At 35.3% G+C, this 27,244-nt stretch overlaps 1 protein-coding gene across 1 annotated transcript; it reads left to right on the forward strand.

Moving 5' to 3' along the window:
- The first annotated feature begins 12,266 nt into the window (after window positions 1-12,266).
- On the forward strand, window positions 12,267-25,968 carry U1A (spliceosomal protein U1A). Its single transcript, XM_020664744.2, has 5 exons — window positions 12,267-12,447; window positions 13,340-13,512; window positions 21,866-21,959; window positions 23,352-23,437; window positions 25,317-25,968. The coding sequence occupies exons 1-5, from the start codon at window positions 12,375-12,377 to the stop codon at window positions 25,608-25,610; spliced, it is 720 nt and encodes a 239-aa protein (XP_020520403.2). The 5' UTR covers window positions 12,267-12,374; the 3' UTR covers window positions 25,611-25,968.
- The last annotated feature ends 1,276 nt before the right edge of the window (window positions 25,969-27,244 follow it).

Consider the following 27,244-nt stretch of genomic DNA (forward strand, 5'->3'; position numbering starts at 1 on the left):
TCTCAAATTTTAACTTTTAGAGAGAGAAAATATGTTAAAATTTTAGAAAAAGAAAGCATATCAAAATTTTAGAGAGAGAAAGTACCAATTTTTTTAGAGATATGAACTATCTTAATATTTTAAAGAGAAACATTATATCAAATTTTAACTTTTAGAGAGAGAAAGTATGTTAAAATTTTAGAGAGAGAACGTACCAAAATGTTTTTAGAGAGAAACTATCTCAAAATTTTAGATAGAGAAACTATATCGAATTTTAAGCTTTAGATAGAAACTATATCAAATTTTAAGTTTTAGAGAGAAACTATCATATCTTAGAAAGAGAAAGTACATGCAAAATTTTAGAGAGAGAAACTATCTCAATTTTTTAGAGAAAAATTGTTTCAAAAAATTTAGAGAGAGAAACAATCTCATATTTTAATTTTTAGAGAGAGAAACTATATCAAATTTTAGAGAGTACCTAAAAAGTTTTAGAAATAGAAACAAGTTTTAGAATAGAAACTATCTTTTAGAGAGAAACTATATCAAATCTTAAGTTTTAGAGAGAGAAAGTATTCTTAAAATTTTAGAGAGAAGGTATTCTTAAACTTTTAGAGATAAACTATTATAAAATTTAGAAAGAGAAATGGCCAAAAAAAAAAGTAGAGAGAGAAATCTCTTGTTTTTTAGAGAGAGAAACTAACTCGAATTTTGAGTTTTAGAGAGAAACTATCTTGAATTTTGAATTTTAGAAAGAGAAAATATATTAAAATTTTAGAAATATAAATTATAGAAATTATAGAGAGAGAAACTACCTAAAAAAAATTTAGAGAGAGAACCTATCTCAAAATTTTTGGAGAGAGAAACTATTGCAAAATTTATGTTTTAGAGACAAAAAAGTATACTAAAATTTTCGAGAGATAAATTATATCAAATTTTAAATTGAGAAAGTACATGAAATTTTTAGACAGAGAAACAACCTCAAAAAGTTTTAGAGAGAAACTATATCAAAATTTAAGTTTTAGAGAGAGAAAGTATCTCAAATTTTAAACTTTAAATAGAAAAAGTATATCAAAGTTTAGAGAAACACTAAATCAAATTTTAAAAAGTAAAACTATTTCAAAATTTTAGAGAGAGAAACTATTCCAAACTTGAAGTTTTAGAGAGAGAAAGTATGTTAAAATTTAATAGAGTAACTATATCAAATTTTAGAGAGAGAAAGTACGTAAAAATATTTAGAAAGAGAAACTATTGCAAAAATTTTAGAGAGAAATTATCTCAAATTTTAGCTTTTAGAAAGAGAAAGTATCTTAAAATTTAAGAGAAAAACTATATCATATTTTAGAGAGAGAAACTACTTAAAAATGTTCAGAAAAATAAACTATCTCAAAATTATTGAAGAAGGGAACTATCTCAAGTTTTAAGTTTTAGAGAGAGAGTATCTTAAAATTTTCGAAAGAGAAACTATATTAAATTTTAGAGAGAGTAAAGAACCTAATTTTTTTAGAAATAGAGTATCTTAAAATTTGAAAGCAAAATTATATCATATTTTAGAGAGAGAAACTAAAAAATATTTAGAGAAAGAAGTTATCACCAAATTATTGAAGAGAGGAATTACCTCAAGTTTTAAGTTTTAGAGAGAGGGTATCTTAAAATTTTAGAAAGAGAAACTATTTTATAAATTTTAGAGAGAGTAAAGCACCTAAAATTTTTAGAGAGAGAAATTATCTCAAAAAATTTAGATAGACAATTTCAAATTTTAAATTTTGGATAGAAAATATATTAAATTTTAGAGAGACAAACCACAACAAATTTTAGAGAGAGAAACTATCTCAAAATATTTAGATACACCGTCCCAAATTTTGAGTTTTAGAGAGAGAATGTATATAAAAAAATTTAGAGAGAGAAATTGTATTAAGTTTTGTTACCAAGCAATAGATATAGAAGTGATTGCAAAGAATCCATGAAATTTGTATAGTTTATCCAATCAAGATATTTGAGGAATCCATGACAAAAATCCTAATATTAAAATCCATAAATTTTCCTAGATTTCAATTATCTAGGATTCCTATTTTCCTCCTATCCAAACGGAGCCTTAAGGTGATTAGAAAAAAACCCCAAATTTTTTAAAAACCTTTTACATACATCTTTTAACCACTTTTTGCATATTTTTTAAAAAGTAAAACTATTTCAAAATTTTAGATAGAGAAACTATCCCAAACTTGAAGTTTTAGAGAGAGAAAGTATGTTAAAATTTAAGAGAGTAACTATATCAAATTTTAGAGAGAGAAAGTACGCAAAGACATTTAGAAAGAGAAACTATTGCAAAAAATTTAGAGAGAAATTATCTCAAATTTTAGCTTTTAGAAAGAGAAAGTATCTTAAATTTTGAAAAAAAAACTATACTATATTTTAGAGAGAGAAACTACTTAAAAATGTTCAAAAAAATAAATTATCTCAAAATTATTGAAGAAGGGAACTATCTCAAGTTTTAAGTTTTAGAGAGAGAGTATCTTAAAATTTTAGAAAGAGAAACTATATTAAATTTTAGAGAGAGTTAAGCACCTAAATTTTTTAGAAATAGAGTATCTTAAAATTTGAAAGCAAAATTATATCATATTTTTGAGAAAGAAACTACTTTAAAATATTTAGAGAAAGAAGTTATCTCAAAATTATTGAAGAGAGGAATTATCTCAAGTTTTAAGTTTTAGAGAGAGAGTATCTTAAAATTTTAGAAAGAGAAACTATTTTATAATTTTAGAGAGAGTAAAGCGCCTAAAATTTTTAGAGAGAGAAATTATCTCAAAAATTTTAGATAGACAATTTCAAATTTTAAATTTTGGATAGAAATATATTAAATTTTAGAGAGACAAACCATAACAAATTTTAGAGAGAGAAACTATCTCAAAATATTTATAGATACACCATCCCAAATTTTGAGTTTTAGAGAGAGAATGTATATAAAAAAATTTAGAGAGAGAAATTGTATCAAGTTTTGTTACCAAGCAATAGATATAGAAGTGATTGCAAAGAATCCATGAAATTTGTATAGTTTATCCAATCAAGATATTTGAGGAATCCATGACAAAAATCCTACTATTAAAATCTATAAATTTCCCTAGATTTCAATTATCTAGGATTCCTATTTTCCTCCTATCCAAATGGAGCCTTAAGGTGATTAAAAATAAACCCCAAATTTTTTAAAAACCTGATACGTGCATCTTTTAACCACTTTTTACATATTTTTTACTCAAATACCTTCGCGGAAGTGTTTGTGTGGGGCTTAAGTCATCAAGGTTCTATTAAGACTCCAAAATTGACAAATATGAACCCTTCACTAAAGCCTAGCAATCATCTGCATTTCCTAATTTTTTTTTGTAACCTTCTTCAAAACAAGAGCGTGTTTAACAAGTTCTTACTTAGCCTACCTCTCCAAGCAGTGTTTTCTAACCTTCTTCCAGAAAAGCATGGAAAATAATCTTAACAACAAATCCAAGGGATATTTATCCAAAAGATCCAGTTTCTATGCGGCCAAGCCCGCATATATAGAAATGTTGGTCTATTAATAACTTTATTTTTAAGATGGATTTTTGGACTTAATTTTTAAGAACGTGTAATCTCTAACATGGAAATCATGAATATGAAAAAATAAGTAAATTTAAAAACTAGAAATAATAATTCTTGTAGACCGTTAGTTTCCAGTATGTTTAGATAAAACCAATGGTTTAAAAAGCGGATCGGTGAGCCGGATCGGGCACCTCTAAAATCGATCCGAATCGGCGAATCGGTGATTCGGATCGGGAATCGGCTGAATCGGTCGGATTAAAGCTTCATAAAAATCCGAAAAAATTATTAAAATTCATTATAAATGTTGTGTTTTAGGAATCCAATAAAAAATGAGGGTACTACATTATTAACTTTCATTTTTTTTATTAATTTATGAATATTGAGATGTTCTTTCCCTGTATAAATTTATTTTAACTATTAAATTTGCATCACATAAAAAAAAAATCATAGAATTATCATGGATAAAATATATAATTATATATAAACTATTATAAAGAGTAGACTAATCAATGAAAGAATGGTCATTAAAATCTCGTTTTGGCGAAAAACCCTAACCCGCTAAAAAAACCCAAACTATTACAGCCTAACTAACTATAATCCAAAATTATTACAACCTCACTAATTATAATATTATATACTGAAATTATAATTATTAGTTTACATTTTATAATTATTTTATTAGACAAATAATGACAAATTAAAAATATTTTATAATATTATCTAATTTAAAATGTATTGGTGACAGCTGTAAGAAAAATAGTACATTACATGATTTATAATGTAAAAATTCATAAATAAAATAAAAGATTTGGTTATCAATGTAAAAATTAATAAAATGATACAAATTTTGGAAATAACACTTCAATTTTTCAAAAATTTATTTTTTAGGTTTCTATAATAAATTTAGTAAAAGATATTGTTAGTAGGAAGATGGAGATTTCAAATAGAATAAACTTTTTTATTTTTATTTTTTTTATACCTTTCATATTATTTACAAAAATAATTATACCACTATATGCAACAAAAATTAACTGTTATATAAAAAATTAATTTTTTATTTTTTGTTTTTTTATGTCTTTTATATTATTTACAAAAATATTTATATTTATACCAACCACTATATACACAACAAAAATATTTATATTTATACCAACCACTATATATACAACAAAAATGCAACACATGCCCAAGGGGATTCGAATACAATAAAAATATTTATATTTATACTAACCACTATATACACAACAAAAATGCAATACATGCCTAAAGGGATTCGAATGCAACACATGCCTAAGAGGATGTCCCAAGGGATGCCCAAGGGGATTCGACCCTGGGACCTCAAATAAAAAAATCAAAATCATAACCATCAAGCCATCTAACCACATGTGATTATAAATTGCTGATTAATAGACTATATTTACATTTCATTTTCATTTAATGATGTTTGGAAATTATCCCACATCGAAAGATAGATATTCAAATTTGGTATATAAATATCTATGCAATATGAATTATAAAATGTGTATAAGAATATTAGGGCAGCCTCGCATGTGCGCTCGGACACACGTGTGCACGAGTGAGTGTGCGTGGGGCACGTTCGCATGTGTGCTCGGACACACGTGTGTACGAGTAAGTGTGTGTGGGGCACGCTCGCTCGTGCGCTCTGACACACATGTGCACGTGTGAGTATGTGTGGGGCACGCTCGCACGTGCGCTCTGACACATGTGCGCGTGTGAACCGGTTGAACCGGATGGGAACCGGCGGTTCTACTCTAGAATCGAGCTGAACCGGATAGAACCGGATGGGAACAGGCTGTTCCACTCTAGAACCTGGCGGTTCCCGGTTTTTGGTTGGAATCGGTACGGGCACGCGTGTTTCCGAGTAGAACCGAGCGAGTCACACTGGATAAAACACCTACTTGCATCGGTCTTTAAAATGGACGCTTTACACTTTTTGAACCGGCATATGTAGTCATGCGGTCTAGCCCGCATGATACAATTTTCTTTATCCAAATGAGATGAGCCATCTAGATAGATTGAGCACGAAATTGAACTCATAAATGCATCTACCCAATAAAGAGTGAACCAACATTCGAGACACGTCATCATCGTCAGATACCCTTTTCCAACTAATTGGGGTCGGCTCATTCGAGACAAATGAAATCTCAAAATGACTTGCAAATAGCATCAAACTCTTCCCTTCTTTCCTACCATAACTAACTCGAGGACTAGAATAATAGAAGCATTTCATGTTACCAGCATCTTAGGTCTCTTCAATCTTCGGGTAGCAAGTTTCATCATCTGATTCAAAGTTTACAAATTTTTCGATAGTTTATACAACTTTGACCTAAAATTATGGAAATTACACTCATGCTCCAAAATCTCATACAAATACTACAGGAGACAAAAATAGAATAGAAGTCTATGGGGGCCACAAGACAGCTCATATCCTAATTTCCAAATAAGTTATTTTTATGAAATAACTTCCACATTTTTACCAAGTTTTGATACAAGTTGTTTCATGCTCCAAAATCTATACAATTAATAATCACAAACACTCTCATCAAAGCATTTTCCCAACAGACAATTTTCCCAACTATTTGAGATCGGTTGTTTACGTAATTTTCAAATATTTTATCATACACTCTAGCAGTGAGCATCCAATATCCTGGGATGTAACTTTCGAGATCTATTGGTAGGTTGACTCCATTAGAATTAAAAACCCATATTTCAATATGCATAACTAAACAATGATCAAAACCAAACCACTAGATTAAATGAAAGAATTGTAACAAGTCGAAATAAACTAACGCATTGTAGAAATAAACCCTCTTCTACAACCAATAAACCAATAGTCATCTCTAATTATAAAATTTAAAGCTTCAAAAATAGTGTAGATCGAGCAAATATATGAAAACTTGATGTAACGACCCAAATTTCTTGAGCATGATAAAGTCGCTGCCTCGTGGCAAAGGGTGCACAGTGGTAGGAGAGAAGAAGAAGAGGGAGTGCGCGCGGCGGTAGGAGAGAAGAAGAAGAGGGAATGCGCACGGCGGTGGGAGAGAAGAAGAAGAGGAATTGTGCGCGCGGCGGTAGGAGAGAAGAAGAAGAGGGACTGCACGCGCAGTGGTAGGAGAGAAGAAGAAAAGGGACTGCGCGCGCGACGGTAGGAGAGAAGAAGAAGAGGGACTGCGCGCGCAGCGAAGGGCACGCGGTGGTAGGAGAGAAGAAGAAGAGGTAGTCCACACACGGCGAAGGGCGTACTGCGATAGGAGAGAAGAAGAAGAGGAGTACGGGAGCGGCGAAGGGAGTGCACGCATGGCAATAGGAGAGAAGAAGAAGAGGGAGTGTGTGAGGCGAAGGGCGCGCGGCGATAGGAGAGAAGAAGAAGAGGGAGTGTGTGCGGCAATAGGAGAGAAGAAGAAGAGAGAGTGCCTGCGGCGAAGTACGCACGGCGATAGGAGAGAAAGAAGCAGTGTGTGCGCGACGATAGGAAAGAAAGAAGAAGAAGCCCGCGGCGATACGAGAAAAATAAGAAGTGCGGGGTGATATGAGAAAAAGAAGAAGTACGCACAGCGATGGGAGAAAAAGAAAAAAAGAAGAGTCACTGCCGTGCATGAGGCAAGACGGCCACCTACCTGTGCATGCTACCATGTGTGCCATTTGTCAACTTGCATGCCTTTGAAAAGGCCACTTGGCAAGCCCAGAGTGCCACCTTCCCACCTTTGGAGTATAAGTTTGTCTTTCTCTATCTACACCTCACATTTTGGATCCCAAGTTCAGCCCTTTTGTGCCATTAGTTGGAGAGCTGGAGAAGCTTGCTGGAGTGGATAGTGGAGGGAGATTGGAATCACCATTGGGACACAAAGGTAAGTAGATCACTACCTTGCATACTTATGAGCATGAAAACATGAAGGAAACATGGTTTGGCAATAAGCATGTGTAAAAAAATGATGATTGCATTTTCCAGAAAGTTTGTCTTCCTTTGTATGATGAAAATGAGTACTGAAATCCTTTTGATGGCCCTAAATTTTGGTGGAGTGATACCTTTACGAGCCTAGTTTAAGCTAGATTGGCTTCATGTTATTACCTTGCATAAATTAAGAGTTAGGAAATGATTTTGGAAGTGCGTCATGGCTGGACTGTGAAATTCTAAGGAAAATTAAGGTTTTTGTGACTCCCTGTTACCATAACAAATTATCTCAGAATTGCCTCAAATTTCCACCATTGGAAAGATCTCTGAGTCTACTTTGAGTTTTTTGTGTATGTCTAGTTGTGATCCTTGCTAGTTTAGAAGATATGTTTCATTTTGTGCTCATATATCATTGTTAGCAGACTGTGATAATTTTCATAAATATTGCTTCTATTGTATTGAAACTTTACCTGACCTCTTGAGGTCCAAATGATACAAAAACACAACATTTGATAGATCCATAAGTCTTTTATGATTTTCATGTTTTAACCTTACCTAAATTTTGTGTAAATGGGGAGCTATGCTATAAAATGTTTCAGTATGTCACTATTGACAGCTTTCACAAAAACTCATAATTTTGGTCTCTGTTGTCATGAATTTTGACCGACCAAATGGAGTCCAATTACTCCAAAGCCACAGCTTTTTGGAAGCTCTAAATGTTTACTAAAAATTGCATGTTAAAATTGTTTCAAAATTTCTGCTAGGTTGAAAGCTATGATTTGAATTGTGAACATATGTCATTATTGGCAGAATTCAACAAGATTCAGAACGATATACTAGACCCTTAATTGATCAAGTAATACTCAGTTAGCGAATTGGAACCAAAATTCCTCTCATAGTTCGGGTGTTATGCCTCATTATGTTTATGCCCATGATTGATAAGAATAACAATGAATTTTAAGTTGTATATGAATTATGCACATGTCATGTATCGACGTTTCTTTCTGAGCGTAGCTTAATCCCTTTTGCAAGGTGATTGAAATTTTATGTTATAAGACATCGAAATAGCATGCTTATGACCCTACAAATATTGAATGCTCCTGACCTTTTTAAAAGAGTAAAGTATGAATGGATGAAAGTTGTACGTGCTTGTACATGGTAAAACTGATATATGTGATTTCTGGCCACGATGTAATGGGTCCTCTATTGGTAGTGGATATTGTGATTCTGTTATATGAGACTGATATATATGATTTCTGGCCACTACGCAATGGGTCCTCCATTGGTAGTGGATACTGTGATTATGTTATATGAGACTGACATATGTGATTTTTGACCACTACGCAGTGGGTCCTCCATTGGTAGTGGATACTGTGATTCTGCTATATGAGATTGATATATGTGATTTCTGGCCACTACGCAATAGGTCTTCCATTGGTAGTGGATACTGTGTTTGTTGACAAGTTATGACTTTTCCCCGACTCCAATGATAAGAGTGGAGTCAGGAGATAACTGTAAATAATAGGGTGGGTCGCACCTCCCAAATTATTATAGGCACTACGCATGGGGTCCTCCAATCGTAGTGTTATGCCCTCTCGCCCGAAAGCGCGAGGAGATGGCTTGCAAGGCCTCAACTTATTAAAAACCCTAAAGCGCGTTGGGGATTGTGTGTGTGAGTAAAGACATTACGAAATAGGACCTCCATTTGCTATTGTCATCCCTCTTGAATGAAGGTAGAAGTCTCAAGTTACAGGACTGGCTTAGCCTAGAAGTCCCAAGTTACAGGACTGGCTTAACCTGATCGATGGGGCTTCTACTTCGAGAATAAGCTCTGCTAGCTTCTGTCCCTATGAACTGTATGCTTAGCTGAGTTTCAGACTGTGTGATTTAGAGAAATGTTCATGTAACTTTTAACTCATGTGAATATGCGAAGTTTTAATACCTGAACTTTACTTTGTTTATTTCGCTTGAACACTCTGATGCATGACCTTGTTCTCTGATACCACGTGAACTATAATAATCTGTGGGCCTATTATCTCGTATGTGTGCATTTTAGGCAGGAATGCAAATGTATTGTTTTACTTATTGGGGTTTTAGCTCATGCCTCTCTTTTCCCTTCTTTGTAGAGTGAGCATCGATAGCTCATGTGTGAACTGCTAGACGATGGTAGCAGACTTTTGAAGCTCGCAGTTCTGTCCAGAAATCTCTTGATTGTAGGCTTCTGGTGGCGGCGCCACAATGTCTTTCTGATGAAATATTGTATTTTGTTGTCATGCAAGTAGCGCCTTGAACCTCTTGTAAAAGAATATTTGAAGGCTGGATTTGTATAAATGGTTTTATTTTGTTCTAATTGTGGCCATTTGTTTATGAGTTTCTTTTGATTCATGGTTTGCTTTGATTCCGCATTTATAATACGTGTTGATGTCTCTCCCACCTGAGTGACGTACGCGACCTCCGGTGGAGATCCCATACTCTGTCGTCCTCCAGTTGGGAACAGTAGGGGTCAGGGGGCTGGGTGTGACACTTGAAAATTGACGGTCCAAAAATACATTTCAAGATACACTATTTTCAAAACTTGAAATCCATTTTTTTTCTCATGTTCATGCATCTTGATGTCTAGATGGTCAATTTGAGGATATTTGGGCATTAAAACAACCTTTTCGAGTGAAATTTTTGAAGTGGGTTTGAATTTGATTGTTTAGAGCCTCAGCTCTATATAAAGTTTTTCCATTAAAAAAAGTACAAGAATAAACGTAACAAAAAATAGATTAAATATATCTTTTGCAACCGGATCATGAAGCGATTCAGTGTTTGAAACATTGAATTGCATGAAAAAAATAAAATTTTCATTAGGTTGAAAGGTTCGATGTTTCAAACATTGAACTGTTTGAAATAGTGGGACCTTATAATTCATCTGCTATTTTAAACATGGGACCGTCTTAAAAATGAAACAATACCTCGTCACTCAACGTTATGAAATATTCGAAACAGATGGAACCAACCCTAATTTGGCTCTCAAAGGCACGATTCAAGAGGAAACAATGCAAGGTAAAATGCATGATAAACAAATTAATTGGATTTCCCTCCCTAGTTACTAACAATAAAGAAGAATACTGAAATCATGGAGTTTGTATCCTCACGCAGGGAGAGGGGGTGTGGGAGCAGAGAGATGAAGTGGAGGGAGACGGGACATTAAACGTAAGGAAAATTGTTTCATGCGGGCTGGATCACATTTCTACAATATGCGATCCAGAGGTATAAAGCATTTATTTTAAAGATTGATGCAAATAAGTAATCTATCTAAAAACAAGTGTAACGAATGGTTCAAATGTTTTTTTAATATAATTATTATTTCTAGTTTTCATTTTTTTTTGAGCTTGAAATCCTTTTTTTCACAACCATAATTTTCAATCTAAGACGATCGATATAAAGGTTTTTCAATGCTTGCATTGCAATTTTCGATGAGTTATGAGATGAAGCTTTAATTATTTTAATAGGGCCACAGCCCTATCAAGCCATTTTTCTTAAATATATTGCAAAAAAAAAATATACAACTTTGTTTAACCGTTCTGACGAGTCAAAATTAACTAAGTCCAATTGACCAAACCAATCAATTATTACCAATCTCAAAACAAAATTTATATTGGATTACTACAGTTAGTCCTGAGCATGCCAAGAAGCCTAATTGAATGCCATTGAATGGCAAATGCCCCTTTGAGTCTTCCCCCTACTAAACCATAAAATAGAAGAAAGGTAGATTCAGCCTACAGAGGGTACAAAAAGAAGATACACACTTGCACAAGATGGAATTTAGAGAACAGCCTTGGTAGTAATTTAATTTAATGCCCCTCCTCAAGGAATTTGCGATGAAAACATATTTAAGGCGATTACAAAGATTTTTAGCATTGAAACCATATTTCACAATACTATTTAAAAGTATGCTTTAGTTTGATTGTTTAGAGCCTCAACCTTATACAAACTAGATACTTTGAACAATGTGTGTGACCTATTCTAGTACAAACCAAAGAACAATTCGGAAAAGCAAACTTAAGATGGATAGCAACTACAGAGAGTAGAAGCCATTGTTGCAGGTCGTGGCTTGCTCTAGTCGTACAGGTACCTCTGCATCACCGTCTATTATTTTCTAAGACGGTGATGGCCTAATTCTTGGTATTTTTCGTAGTCCCGTGGACTATATACTAGCATGCTTTATAGCAATAAATTTATTGGAAAATTTGCATATAAGATGATCAAACTATGACATTGTCACTTATTTTGGCTTATAATATCTTTGACCATAGTTATCAAGATCGAATCAAGCCATCTGTTTGATCAGTTGGACCATCGGTAAGTGTCTTCACCTGTCTAATCTAAGACAAAAGCTTTGATCCAATCGAAAATCGATCAAAATGAGTATTTGACTAGCTTTAGCTATTTAGATGTTATGATATTGACTAGTTCGTTTAGCTAATCAAAGTTAAAACTTTGTCTGATGCATCTCAATTTTTTTAAGATATAGCACTGAGCACTTAAGCCCGAGCCTAATCCCTACTTGTATGTTCTTTTTTTTTTTTCTTCTACTTCCTTTTTATATATATACCGCGCCCAGTTTTGAGTGGACCGGCTCGTATGGGTTCGGTGGGCCAGTCCGACCTATGATTATCGGTTAGTGTTCGACCTTTTTTCAAAATGAACTAAATATGTATGGGCTGTTTCCATGGAAATGAGACTCCAGGAGTCCCATTTCTGGGAGCACCAAACGCGACATAAGAGGGAGTTTAAGATCTCGAGAAGGCATTTCCAGTGTTCCAGTGTCTCGGGGGTGCGAGGATTTTAGTTTGCCCTAGAGGGAGAAAGAGAGACCGTAATATTGGAGTAGAGAGAGAGAGGAAGAAGGCGAAGCAGAAGAAGGAGCAAGATGAGCAGCGTAGATATACCTCAGAACATGACCATCTACATCAACAACCTGAACGAGAAAATCAAGCCCCCAGGTACTCTCTCTCTCTCTCTCTCTCTCTCTCTCTCTCTCTTTTGTTTATCTCTCTAGTGCACTGGTATCTCTTATTGGGAACCATTTGTTCTCCCAGTCTTCTATTCAGCCATTGCTGCTCTCTTGCAGTTGCCATATACCACATTGATTCGACTAACTATTTGCTTCAAAATACACCATAGAGATGTTATCGTCTCTCTCTCTGTATAATAATCTCTGGCAATCCTCTATTGTTTGAGTGATAGGCTAGCTCTTTGCTTTGTTACTGCAATCTAAAGACGTTTTCTCTACAAGAGTCATAACTTTGTGTTATAGCTCCTTAATAGCTAGAATCTTACCTTTTCTTCTCCATGGCCGACATGCAGTTAATTTGATGTTTATGGAAGTAATTAAGCGTAGTATTTGGAGTTCTGGCTTCTTGGGCATTTTGGAATCAACTTTCTTGAATGTTAGTTAAGGAAAATATGCTTTCACCAAATGCTTGAGGAAAATTTGAAGTAATTCTTTTATTTACTCTTGCCCTATACAACTAGCATGGACTAAGCTTAGCTTCGTTCTATGGAGTTAAAGAAGGAATCAGTCTAGTTGTTCTTACACAAATTTCTCAGAAGACAAGAATTACCATATTCCTTTTAAGTTCTCTGAGATGTTGTGGGTTTTTCGTTGTTTATTTATGTGGATTTGGAACTGTCTTATGGTCTTTTTTATATGTGTTAGACCATGCGTTTAACCCTCTATGTTCTCGAGTCCATAGTGCTGTAGTCTTGGCATGCATCTTTCATATAACCTCATCTTTTGAAGATAATGATTAAGTCCTTAACTTTCTATAGGAAATGCTTACTAGGAAATGGATCTCTATAGTCTAATTGACCTTATGTTGTATTCCTTCTCAGAGCTCAAGAAATCTCTCTATGCTATATTCTCTCAGTTTGGAAAGATATTGGAGGTTCTTGCATTTAAGACGTTGAAACATAAAGGGCAAGCATGGGTTGTTTTTGATGATGTCCAATCTGCAACTAATGCACTAAGGCAAATGCAAGGGTTTCCCTTTTATGACAAGCCAATGGTAGGCATATTGGATGGTTATACTTTATAACTTATGTTTGCACTTCTTGTTTCTACAACGGTGTTTTGGATGTTATTTGTTAATATTTTACTTTTGATTATGTTGTCTTATCAAATGTGATACAATATGAATGAATAAATTTTCTTTGATTAAGTCATAAGTAAGAACGGTTTCGTAGCATAGTCGATGTTTGTTAGCTTGAATGATTCAGCAAGTGGATCAAAAAAGTTTAAAATTAATATTCATACATGTGTTATAAAATTAGCCGGTATGGAATGCAAGTTTAGTAATAATAGGAGTAGAGACGATGAAGTAGTTAAGATTGACGGCCAAGAAGTACAAATAAGATTGCACTTTTAATATCTTAGGTCGATAATCCAGGAAAATGGAGAGATTGAGGAAGATGTCGCACATAGAATTAGAACTGGGTGGGCGAAGTGAAGATGTGCAACTGGAATTTTATGTGGCCATACCAATGAAGCTGAAGGGAAAGTTCTATAGAATAATTGTGAGACCAGCTTTGTTTTCTGGGGCGGAATGTTACGCTGACAAAAAATAGTATACCCATAAAATGAGTGTAGCGGAGATGAGGATATTGAAATGGATGAGTGGTAAAACAAGAAGGGATGGAATCCGAAATGAATCCATTTAGGAAAGTTTAGGTGTGGCACCAATAGGCGATAAGATGAGAGAGAGTAGACTTAGGTGGGCTGGTCATGGGTGGCGTCGACCCAATACATCAGCTGTTAGGAGGTGTGAGTTAGTTCAAGTGGAAGAATTGAAAAGGGCAAGGAGTAGGTCCAAAAGGATGAGGTTGGAAGTAGCCTGAAAAGATATGAGGCTTATGGCCTCACTGAGGGTATGACCTTAAATAGAGCAGAATGGCGGACCAGGATTCGTGTAGCTGACCCCAATTAATTAGGAAAAGGCTATGATGATGATGATGATGATACATGTATGTGTTATGCATTCTTGTTTGGCCATTTTACAATGCAAACGTCACATTTACAGCTTAGTTGATTGATCTGTAGAGCAAAATTTTAGCACATATGCAAGGCATCATCTTCGTAATTAAGCATGATTAAGAACATACTTGACGCATTTGAATTCTAAAACAATAAAAAACATTTAATTTTTTAAAAAGATTAAAATAAATATTAGTTAGAAATCAAACTAAAAATATGGAAGGATGTAAATTATGTTGGGAAAATATACCATGCACCTGTATATATCTTGCTTTGATATAAACTACTTCCCAGACTATCTGATGTTGATAATGAATGGCCAATAAGTGTCATTTCTTCAGTTGAAGTTAGTTTAAACATCTAGAGTGATGGGGTATTGAAGGCCCCATATCATTTGTTGTTCACATGGGAGTTGAGGGACGTGATTATATCCATGCAAGATATGCATAGATATAAATATTTGCTATAATATTGGAGCCTTATTTTAATTTCATTTACCAAATGAAAATGTGCTGCTCGAGGCGTAGTTTCCTTATGTGTGGATAAATGATGGAAAAAACTAAAACTCCACTAATAACTAAAAGGAATACTGAAAGGACTGACTGACTATTATGCAGTGGTCTTTTATTCATTAATTTTGATACTTCATCCAATGTTTAAGAAGGCATGGGGCACCAGCTAGGGAGGTGCCTCATGATTGATGCACCCTAAAATAGTTTTTTTCTTTTGGTTTTTTTTCATGGAGAGCTTAAAAAAGCCTGAGTTTTAGTGTGTTTTGTGTGCTTCTGTTTTTTTTGAGTGAGGTAGTGGGGAGAGGGCTCCTACCCTTATTGTGCATTCATACATGAGTTTGAAACTTGAATAATTAAAACTCTTAAGGGGTTCGTTTGGGTACCTGGAAATATATTGTCTGCGAAATCTATTACTGATGTAATATATTACTGGCGTAGTACATTACCTACAAATAGATTGTTAGTGTTTGGGTAGTGTCTAGATGCAACCTGGGAAATAAATTGCTACTGTTTGGCTATGTTTGGAAGAAATTTGAGAAATATATTACCGACATCAGGGTTAGGAATTTTTGTGTTAATTTTATCTATAGTAATGTGGTTTTTTTTTTAATTCCCTTTTATTTTCTTTTTAGGATAAAAAATCAATTAAAACTACTTTGTTTTCTAATATGTAAATGTAATATCCGCGAGGGTTAATTTTATCCGGCAACAGTTACCCAACAAGTTTGAATTTGCGCCATAAAAACATTAAAAGGCAAACCCATAATAACTCAATAAAATTCTTACCCCACTATGACTACACTTTACTCAAGAATCACATTAAAAAAAAAAACAAGGAATCAGCCAATAAAAACCGTAATCCCGATCTAACTCAAAAAACACCATATTACTACACTACATAAATTATCCAAAAAAAAAAAAGCACACACTATACCAAATCGATTGTTATAGCGATGAGAGGAAGAGAGCCCAGTCCCGTGGGCTTGTAAGTCAAGCTTAATTATACCATCCCTTTGTAGCACACATGGATGGGATCTTCCTATGTGCGTGGGCTGCTAGGAGAGAGTGGAGTGGCTAGAGAGAGAAAATTTTCAAACTATCAAATTTTTTGACATCCTTTGAGAAGAGAGCTTAAGATTAGTTTATTCTCCTAAAATTATTAGGTTTTCTCCTAGGATTTCTATCTTGTCAGTCTTTGAAATGGCTATTTGATGATCACTATCATTCAATATTCTGAAAAACCTGTCTTGGAATCTGTCAACAAAATTCCCAATAAGAAACTCGATATTCTGGATGTTAAGAACCAGGAGAACGATCTTTATATAGAAATACTGATGGCTGTACTATCTCCATTCTAAAGTTTCTTGAGCATTGGATCTGCTTCCTCTCGCTCTGCACACAGAGTTATGATCATTGCCAATCAGTTATGACAGAAGGGATTCCCTTATCTCGTCAATATTTCCCTTAATAGGAACTCAAGGGGAAGAGAGCCAGGAAACTATTAAATCATTTGAGGGATCTTGGAGAGAGAGACAGTTTTAGAGAGACAGAGAAATGGAGTATGAGACCATGAATGGGTTAAAGCTTGAAAAGAGGATCTAATTTGAAGATGTGGGTTCTGGAAATCCGGCTAAAAAACCACCGGAAAATGAAAATCTGAGTAGTTCGAGTCAAAAACTAGGGTTTCAGGCCAAACTAGGCAACCACCAAGGTGCCAAGTTGAGGGATGTAGGGCTGATCTTTCAGGTGCGATGCCATATTATTGCAGGCACAAGGAAGTCTTTTGAGCGAGAGAGAGAGAGAGAGAGAGGTGGAAGATAGCGAAGAAGCGGATCTCAAATATATAAAGCATACTTAATATTTTCTAGTGGGTCTGTTGGGTTCATATTACCCGTCTTTCTTTGTATTACATTTTTTAGCTATTGGGGTGGGTAATAGAGTTCATGGTTTTTGAGGAAATTTTAGGTATTATATTTCATTTCCTGCCCACTATGTGCGTACCCAAACACTGGATATGGTATATTTCCTCGTAGTCTATTTCTGCGTAATATAAATACATGTATCCAAACGGCCCCTAAAAGAATGGAACTTGCCCAAACTTGAAAGGCGAACTTGAAATAAAATAACAACACTTTGTTCATACAACATTTTATATATGGATTTGAGAATACCTTTCATGGGCCACATAGGCCTTTTGGATTAAACGGTTACAAACATGCCATACCATCTCCATCATCATTACCAATACAAAAGTCATAAGACTGAAATAAGAAAATAAGAAACAATTATCAAATTGCAAATTGAGATTCATTGTCATTATCATCATCGTCAATTGCCACCACCATCTCCACCATCACTACTTGCGAAGTCATCATCATCGGAGTCAGCCCCCTCCTCGACATATTGCTCGTCTTTGTCTTATCTCCTTTCGAGTCTATCTTCTCTTCCTCCTATATTGATCTCATGCTCTTATTTGAAGATCTAGATCTAGTGGCCCATACAAGGCTCAATGAGCTTCCAACAACTTCACGAACTTGGCACCAGCTCAAACTCTCTCCTAGGAACACTTCATCATCTTCAGCATCGACCAACCCTCACTGAAATCATACATGTCTCTTACAGCAATGGGATCGCTATGCTAGGGTTCTTAATAGAGTGCTTTGCAAACTTTGATTAAGTTGAATATAAATAACGTCATTCACCTTTCTGCTGAATTGCATGAATGCATGATTTAGAAAAATATTATAGAAGTTATGGTTGCTCGAAGAGGGCATATGAGGACTGATCAGACTTAGGAGTCTTGGACAATGAATTAAGAAATTACCTACTTGAATGAGCTAAATCTATTATTGCAACTCGATGAGCTACAAGACAAAGTTCATCTTCAAACAGCCATTCTCTACAAATACTTGGCTTTTCTCCTGCATGTGACCCACCATATAGCTCTATTAAATAAAATAGACCATATCAGTATTTTTCTTTTGACGAAAAGACTATATCAGTATATTTAGGGCGTGACTGGATGATAATTAATGTTTTTCTAGATTACACTGTCTTGTCTAAAACTAATATACTCTGCTTAATATAATTTTGTTAGCTGTTTGTGTGTACCTTGTATTATGCGCATTATTATTTAATTATTTAATTTTTTTGGGTGATTTCCAGTTATTCTTTAGTTATTTCTCGCTAAAACATGTGATTTTCAGCAAATCACCAAACAAGATAATTCACTATGCAGATTAATTTTATTGAAACAATGAATTAGCAAGGATCACGAGTACACCTAAATAGGCCCTTATATTAGTTCACTTATAATGTGGTGGATATTATTATATAAGTCAAGTGGTCAAATTACAAACTGACAATTCACAAAGTACAAAGATTACCTGGATGGGTTTTAGCCTCTGCCTTATTGCTATATCTGTCCCAAATGATTCCATAGAGAACTTATACATAATTAACTTCCCTGTTATGAGGTATTGGACTTCCACTTTGAGGTTGACTTTTACATTGTACATATTGAATCCATCTGTGATTAAACCCTTGTATCCAATTCAATATAATATACCTTGTGGCATGCAAGGGCTTAAACAGCTGCCTGTTCCACCTATCATCTAAAATCTTCAAAAAAAGTGAATACGTCTCTCTTCACAGATAAAGTTCTGTCTTTAATATCTCTTCCTTGCAACGTCTTGTAAATACCGTGGGTGGTTCCTTGTCACTCTCCACCAAATGCAATACCTTCCAATGGATCAAATTCTTGAAAGGATTGCACTCATTCCAAAACTGAGGTTGCTGGACAATATCACTATCTTCTCCTTTGTATGCTTGGACCACTTGCTTTTGGTTTGTTGTTCAAAAACAAAATATGGTCTTGTTGTTTTGGGCCAATATAGAGTAGCGGACAGATAAGAAGTGGCAAATCGAGTCACCCCTGGCCTCACCAGCTCCGTCTTCCCTATGAACTTCCTCAGCATGGCTACGACTTGTGTGCTGTTATATCGTGTACAATTTTCAACTTATTGCCTTAAGCATGAGGTCTTGCTATTCAACGCAAAATGTCCAAAAAATGTGTGGTCTCTTCTCCAACAACAAAACAGGTTGGTAGGCAACATATGGATTACAACCATATCTATAACCACTTGAATGACATACCCCTCACTCAGCTGCCTTATATAAAGGTCTAGTTTACTGAAAATGAACACTTCATTATGAGTTTGCTTGGATGCTTCATGGGACTAAAAAACATTGTGTCATTGTCCTTATTGGATAATTAACCATATAATTCTTAACTTCTACCCTGTATGGTCCACTTCTTTTCGAAGCAAGTCTCCTCGAGCTCATGAGGTCTAGGAGCCTTCAACTTGGGCCCAAACTGTCCCGTTGCTTCCAATATAGCTTCAAAGCTCTTCAAGCTCATCATCATCATCATCGTCCTTTTCCCAACTGATTGGGGTTGGCTACAAGAATCTTAGTCTGCCGTTCTTCTTTATCAAAGCTCTTCAAAGTAACAGCAATAAAAGAAATGCCTACTTGTTATTCCCATCAGGTTATGCATTGACATACCTAATCCTGGTCGTCCTTCTTGAAGCAGTTTCCTATAGTAGTCTGTGTCTTATCTCTAACCCAGCCAGGATGAGGGGAAAACTAAGAATCAATTGGCCACTTTCCTTTGACGCTTCTTCTGCCCAACCCCTTTTGCCCACTATTTTTCACTTGAGCCCACCTCTGGCTTCCCTTCCTCAACATGGTAATATCCATTATCTTGTTCTTCTCAAAAAACATTCAAGCTTCACGACATTCTCATATATATATTTCATTATTTTGGCCCAACTCCAGGTTGGCCAACTTCTCTCACCTAACATTGTAACGTCCTTGAGTGCATGGGGCTACATCACCTCTAATACCCGCCAAATGATTATTTATTCGATGTATGCCGGCATTATAAATATTGTTACAAAACTTGCATGCAACCCTATTTTCATCATTTTTATTTGGGAAAATGGCATATTTCCAACCCATGGCACCTTGTTTATTTGAACTAGAAGATGACATTTTTACCTACTTAACAAAATGAGTAACTAACACCCAAACCTGGAAATCCACAATGAAAACCCAATCTTGAATCTGTATACTATGAGATGCAACAAATTATAGTCCAATTTTAATGAATAAACATCCAAGTTCCAAATATTGAAAAACATTTACTAAACCAAAATGTCAAACCCCAATCCTAGAAAATATCATCAAGAAACCCTAAACCAAACTAGAAAACAATAACAAAACCAAACACTAAAATAATCAAGAAACAAAAGGCCAAGTATTGGAAAAAGCATCTAAACCAAAACCAACTATTGAAAAAAGTTATCAAAATTTTGAAAAGGAACAATAAACTAAAACAATGAAATAACATAGGCCATCTTGAGAAAAGTTCAATAAACCCAAACCAGAACCCAATCATGAAAAGGGGCAACAGTGCCAAACCCAAACTTGAAAAAATATGCACAAAAACTGTAACCAATCTTGTAAGAAACAAATTAAAAATGTAATATTGATAAACATTACCTAACTGCATACTCAAAATACGCTAACCTTTTGAAACCTAATAAAAATTGCCTTGAATCCAAGAGATTTTATTGCAAAAACACCTCCTTTGACACATTTTCGTCTCATAAAAAATTTCTTTCTATCCTTTACAATTTTGCAAGAATTCCAAAGTACCAAAAAATTTGTCAATATTTAAAAGAAAATGTTCCGAGTGTTTTTTTTCATGGCCCTCTCAAATAGCTTCATAATGGTTTGGGGGTTTAGAATACAACCCAAAACCCATCGGGAGGGAAAGGGAAGGAGAGAGAAGAGAAGGGGGGCCAGGAGAAAGGAGGGGAGGAATCAAACAAATTGCCTCTGCTCCCCTATCCAGGTGCCTTTTTCCCATTTTAAAATGCAGGCACATCACCTCCGATGTGGTCAATAAATTTCTAAAAAAATCTAAAAAATTATAAAATTATAAGAATGCATATAAAAAATATATGTGATTTATGTAATAGTAGGTATTTTGGTTTATTCAATATCTCCAACATATTAGTTGGCTGAGACTTCTGAGTCTCCTAATAGCCTGATAAAGAGTAATAGAGTTTGCTGCTTCGGTGCTAATCTTTAATACAAGTAACATGTAAAACAAAACAATCCATTCTATCTCATTTAACATGTCCAAAATACCAAACTTGAGAGCTCAAACTCCAAAGAGAACCACCAAAAGTTTATAAAGACATTAAAACAAAAAGATAATCAACTATTAACAAATAATTCACGTACAAATTTTTTCAGAAACTTTAGATTCAAGAAATAATCCAAATACAATTTTTTATTGGTTTTCAATCATCAAGGACCACCAAAAGTGGTACTATTGTTCTTTTTTCTTTTCCTTTTTCTTTTTTTTTGCGGTGGTGGGGGGGTTGGAATAACCTTTTTGCCCATGCTTGTGGACCAAATTTTTGCCCACGAGCATGGGCTCCATATGTGGGTGACGCATCACCCAATAGCGCAAATGCGGCCTGATGCGATCTGCCTCAGTCTGTAAGCGCATAATGCGGGATGCGGCGGCATTTAAAAACAATGTTCCTGTCCAGTTAGAGACTGTGTGATACCTCCCCAAATTCTCCTTCTATGTTTGTCTCATTGCAAATTTTTTCTTTCTTTGTCATCCCAATGTGATCAACCATATTCATAAGAAATAGAGCTAAGTGGTGATTTTGAATATTTCTATGAATTTTCACCTGTCTTTGATTTCTGGTCTTTCCTTTTTTGTTCATCAACGCAGAGAGCTGTTTCTTTCACTAAATTATACAGAAATGACAATAAATATTGTGTATACAGAGAATACAATATGCAAAAACAAAGTCTGATGTCATTTCAAAGGCAGATGGTACTTTTGTACCGAGAGAAAGACGCAAGCGACATGATGAAAGAGGTTAGTAGTGGACTTTTTAGGAGATACCCTTCCTTGTTGTTTTTCTGCTCTAATCTTAGTTATGTTTTGCTGCAAATTTGCTATGTGGTTGGAAGTGTCCAGTTTACATGATTGGTTATTGTGCTCCATGAAAGGAAAATTATAGGAATATAAGGAAAGAGGTCACATATGTTTGATGCCAATTATTTTTCATTTTCTCTAATGCCTTCAGCTGGATATTTTTATATTTAATAAACTCCATACTTGGCTTTCTTCTTTTAACTCTTCACACTGCTCATAGTGCTGTTTTTTTGTTATGTAATTCTTTCTCTATGGATAAGGTTGGATTTGAACTCAAGGTCATAGTGCTAACAATCTTTATGCAAATAGATAACAGTCGCTCATTACACTTATTCAAAGTATTTTGACCATAGTTTGACCCTGCAAGACAACTCAAATGATGAACCAAGTCATGAAGTGTCATGATTTTATGTTTTTGCGAAAGGTTTGATCAGTTAACCTAAATTGCTAGTCGATTGAAAGGCTTGCCAAGTCCTTCGAGCTAGGTGACAGTATAGACCATTTCTGGACTACTGTGATTTAATTTCAAGGCAGTACGACAAATGGGCTGTTTCATCTGGTAGATTTTATTTTATTGTTTCTGTTTAGGACTTGAAACAAAGCTTGAGAATGCTTGAACTTTGGCCTTAAAGGGACCTTTCCCTGGTCTGACTATTGATGGTTTCCTTCTCAGAATCTTTTCCCTCTACTCACCTTGGTTGTGTCTCTCTGTTGTTCCTCTATCTTCTCTTGTTTTTTATGCATTCTCATATCTCTCTATATTCATTTTCTGTACCTCCTCTTTTTCTCCTCTATCTGCAACCCATCCCCCACAAAAACCCCTATTCCGGACCTTTTTAAATCATATGAAATTCTTTAGTTCTTTTGGGATACAGTTCTGCATGTTTCTGTAAGGTCCCACTTCATTTAATTTGTAGTCAAGAAAGTATAAATATAGCAGCAGATATATGGCCATCTTGGTATTATGAAATTGAGACAATCATTTGCTTTCACAAGCAGATCCTTAAGGTGAGCTGCAACTATTCCACCACGGACTAAACCATGATTGTCTCAATTTGTGTGCATCAGGGCCCTACAATAAATATAGTAGCAGATATGTGGCCATCTAATTTATGTGTAAAGCTTCCACCTTACATGGTCTTTTAGGTGCCATAATATGTCCATCCACTTTGTCTCTAAATTAATTTGAATGCAACTTCTAAACAAGGTTGTTGTTCACTTACTCCCTTTATTTTGTTTTATATTTTGCCTTACTTGATAATAGCATTATCATATTATTGCTGCCTTTTGTTTAGGGAAATATACAGCTTTCTCATACTTTGTCATTTGCAGAGAGAAAGCGCAAGGACCTCCAACACGATGCTAATCAAGCAGGAATGGGTCAGAATTATTCTAATGCTTATGGCGCCGCACCTCCTGTGAGTATGCTCGGTTGTGCAGTTTCTTCTTTGTTTTCTTTTGAAATTATGGCATATTTTTCTTCATAAAAAAAGAAAAGAAATTATGGCATATTTTTCTATGGATCCCTTTTTCTTCCTTGCCTCGAATGATTTTGGCTAAGTAATTTTTATGATGGCTTTACTACATCTCTATTTTCCCAAGTTCTGTGGCCCTATGTAGAGATTTAACTAATAGTATAGAACAAGAAGTAGTTTGGTGAAGATGACTTCTGTTGACATGCACATCTAATTTCGGTTCATTATATGGAAACATTTGATAAACCACATGGGTTTGTATTGAAAATAATTATGGGTTGAACTTGATGTAGATGAGAACTATGAACTATTTTATTGGATCAATAAATTAAGAGAAAAAAAAAGATATTTAGTCATCGGTAAATGAAGAGTGATTCACAAGAATTATCTCCAAATATAGGAAAAGAGCCTGTAAGTTTTTCTTCTTTTAAATCAAGTCTACTGAGATTATATATTCTGAATTTATAGCTATTAGGTTGGACAGGGTCCAGTTTTCCTTTTTAATAATAAATAATTCATTGCAAAAACATTCAGAAGAAACTCAGAACACCAAGCAAGCGAAAAGGTCCTACATGGTATCTCATCCCACAGCCCCATGGGCCCATACTATTCCTGGATAAACTCTTGATTGTCATTCAGTCTACTCCCCCATTCCTCACCGTTTGCGATGTGAATGATGTCTAGGCTAAAATTATTTGACAATGAACTTGAGAGTCGAATCCCTCTTTCTGCAGGATCACATTATGCTGCAACCTTTCATTGCTCCTGTCTATTAGGATAATAAAACTGAAAGAAACTCTAGTTAAGTTTTACGTGCACTAACTTTGGGGCCCATAAACCTCGGGCTGGCAACAGGCCGGCCAGCCTTAACCCTAGACCTGGCTGGGCCCTGGCCCTATCCAGGCCCGGTTGAGCCTAATAGACCCAATAAAAAAGGAGAGGGAGAGAGGGGACAGGCTGTTGTGGCTTAGGCTTGGCCCTCGGGCCCGTTGTGGTGTGGCCCTAGCCCAGCTCTCGGGTGTGGTGTGGCCCTAGCCCTAGCCCAGCTCTCGGGCCACATTTTGTAGCCAAGGCCTTAGTTTCTCAGGGACGGGCGGGGCTGGGCTGGGCTTGGTCTTGCCTTTGGGCCCATTTCCAGTCCCACACAAACCTCTTTCCACTGTACAAAATTAATCACATAGCCTTGGTTCCAACCCTCCTGGAGAAAGGTCTTGCAATTTGGTCTGAGGATGGGCCATATGTGGCAAAAATGTAGGACAATGTAGGAAGAGAATGGCTGAATTCTCTATAGTTTTAGAAAGAAGTTCTACCTTCGCTTGCCTGCGTTCAATTGAGATGCCAGTCTCTTGTCGTGTGTGTTTTCCACATGTTGATTTGTTCCTGGACAGTACTTTCTGTGAAGGGGGAAAAAGAAGGAACTTTTGTAATAAGGTTGGGAGAATTGTATTAGCAGTTTTTCATTCCCCAATATTGGCAAGCAGTGATGTAAGACTTGTTTAAAATTTGAAGTTGGACCTGTTCCTTACATTGTTGATTGACTCTGTTCAGCTGAAATCCTTAAGCCATCAAGAATCTTGTCTGATGATAGTGGATATGGTATATGGCAAACTGAATAACCAATGGTATCCGAAGAATAAGATATGAAGCAGAGCATGAATTGAGCATCTCATATACCTGCCCCTGAATTTAACCATTCTTCTCTGTAGTCGCTTCGTATACTTTGAAGCCTTGTTGAATAAGTGCATAATATTACATTTGACTCTCTCTCTCTCTCTCTCTCTCTCGCATCAGTAACTCGTGACCAATTTTATTGTGCTTGCAGCTCTCTCAATTGCCATATCCTGGAGCCCCGAAGTCAAATATCCCGGAGGCTCCAGCCCCTCCAAACAACATCCTTTTCATTCAAGGTCTACCGAACGAGACAACACCTATGATGCTTCAGATGCTCTTCTGCCAATACATGGGTTTCAAGGAGGTCAGAATGGTGGAAGCAAAGCCCGGCATTGCATTCGTGGAGTATGGGGACGAGGTGCAGGCGACCATGGCTATGAATGGGCTTCAAAATTTCAAGATAACTCCACAAAACCCAATGCTCATTACCTATGCCAAGAAATGATCAACGATGCCCACTCCTTTTGGTTGCCTGTTTTTTTGAGATGGTGGATATGGTTGGTGGCCCCTTGTGGAGGCATTGTGGAATATGTAGGAGATGGTTATTTTGTTCTTTTAATTTTTTTCATCCATTCCCTCGTGGTGCATGTTGCGTTGTTTTCTCATGTGATCATAAGTTGGGTAATCAATGTACAATGGTTAGAGAGAGAGAGAGAGAGAGAGAGATAATGGGGGACTTTGTTGAGGGGGGGGTTCAAGTGCTGCTTTTGTATGGAAGTTAATACGTGGTGGTTTATACAAACAAAATGCTAGAGTTATTAAGATTGGTTATTGAACTTATGAGGAATTTGGCTTAGTCAAAATCAGTTCCACTGCTGGTTGGATTGGATTTTGAGAAAATAAAGAAGGAATAAGAATAATAGTTTACATTTAAAGGTAATTGCCCAATTTTATTTTACCAATCCAATCATTCGATCCTACTGGTCAACTATTAGGAGTGATCAGTTTTTTTATCAATTCTAATTTTTACTTTGGGTTGATCGGACCTGTTAAACTAACTATAAGCTATGATATATCTTTGTGACGTTTGGAATCCTAAAATCTTGAAAAAATTAGAAGATTTGGGAAGATATGTGTCTAAATTTGTGAACCAATAAGAGCAAACCCCCTTAGGCGATTACTACCAATTTGGGCAGACTTGATTTATGCAGTGGTATGGAGGTATCATTTAATCATGTCTATAGAGCTGAAGGAGCGTATTCTTTAGCTATATGGGTTATCTCTTTAAGCTCCTTGGAAATTGTCGAGGGCTCCGTACTTTAATTTGTACTGCACTCAGCCTTCAGCCTTTTTAATAAGGAAAAAGTTTATATACAGCTGAGTCACTATACAATCAAATTAGAGTCCAGCTCAAAAATTTCACTAGAAGAGGTTTTAATGCTTAAATATCCTCAAATTGATCATCTCAACATTAAGATGCATGGACCTGAGAAAAAAAAATGGATTTCAAGTTTTGAAAATAGTGCATCTAGTAATGCATTTTTGGATCGTCAATTTTCTACATTTTGAAGTTTTCATATATCCACTTGATCTACATTGTTTTCGAAGCTTTAAATTTTATAATTAAATATGAAAATATATTTCAAGGCTATCTCAAATTAATATTTAAACCACATTTCTCAACACTATTTGAAGGTGTGCTCTACTTTGACTGTTTAGAGCCTTGGCTCCATACAAACTGCACCCATTTAATAACTGCACCCATTTAATAAGGAAACTTGTTTCATGTGGGTTGGACCGCATTCAGAAAGTGTAAAGCATCCATCTTAAAGACGGATGCAAGTAGGTGTTCCATCTAAAAACAATAGAAACTAACGGTCCAAATGTTTTTTTTACTAGAATTATTATTTTTATTTTAAAAAATTTATTTATTTATTCATATTCATGATCTCCATGTTAGAGATTACATGTCCTTGAAAATTAAGTTTTAAAATCCATCTCAAAAATGGATTTATTAAGAGGCCCGCATTTCTACATATCACTACATATTGGTCCTGCTTCATTAATTGGCTTCTGCAAAATCCATGGACAGTTGTTCTCTTTCTTCATCCATTCTATAACATTTAATGTGTCACCAGT

Source organism: Amborella trichopoda, chromosome 2 (genome assembly GCF_054954075.1).
Source record: "Amborella trichopoda isolate Santa Cruz 75 chromosome 2, AtrichopodaSantaCruz75HAP2 v2.0, whole genome shotgun sequence".
Classification (NCBI taxonomy): domain Eukaryota; kingdom Viridiplantae; phylum Streptophyta; class Magnoliopsida; order Amborellales; family Amborellaceae; genus Amborella; species Amborella trichopoda.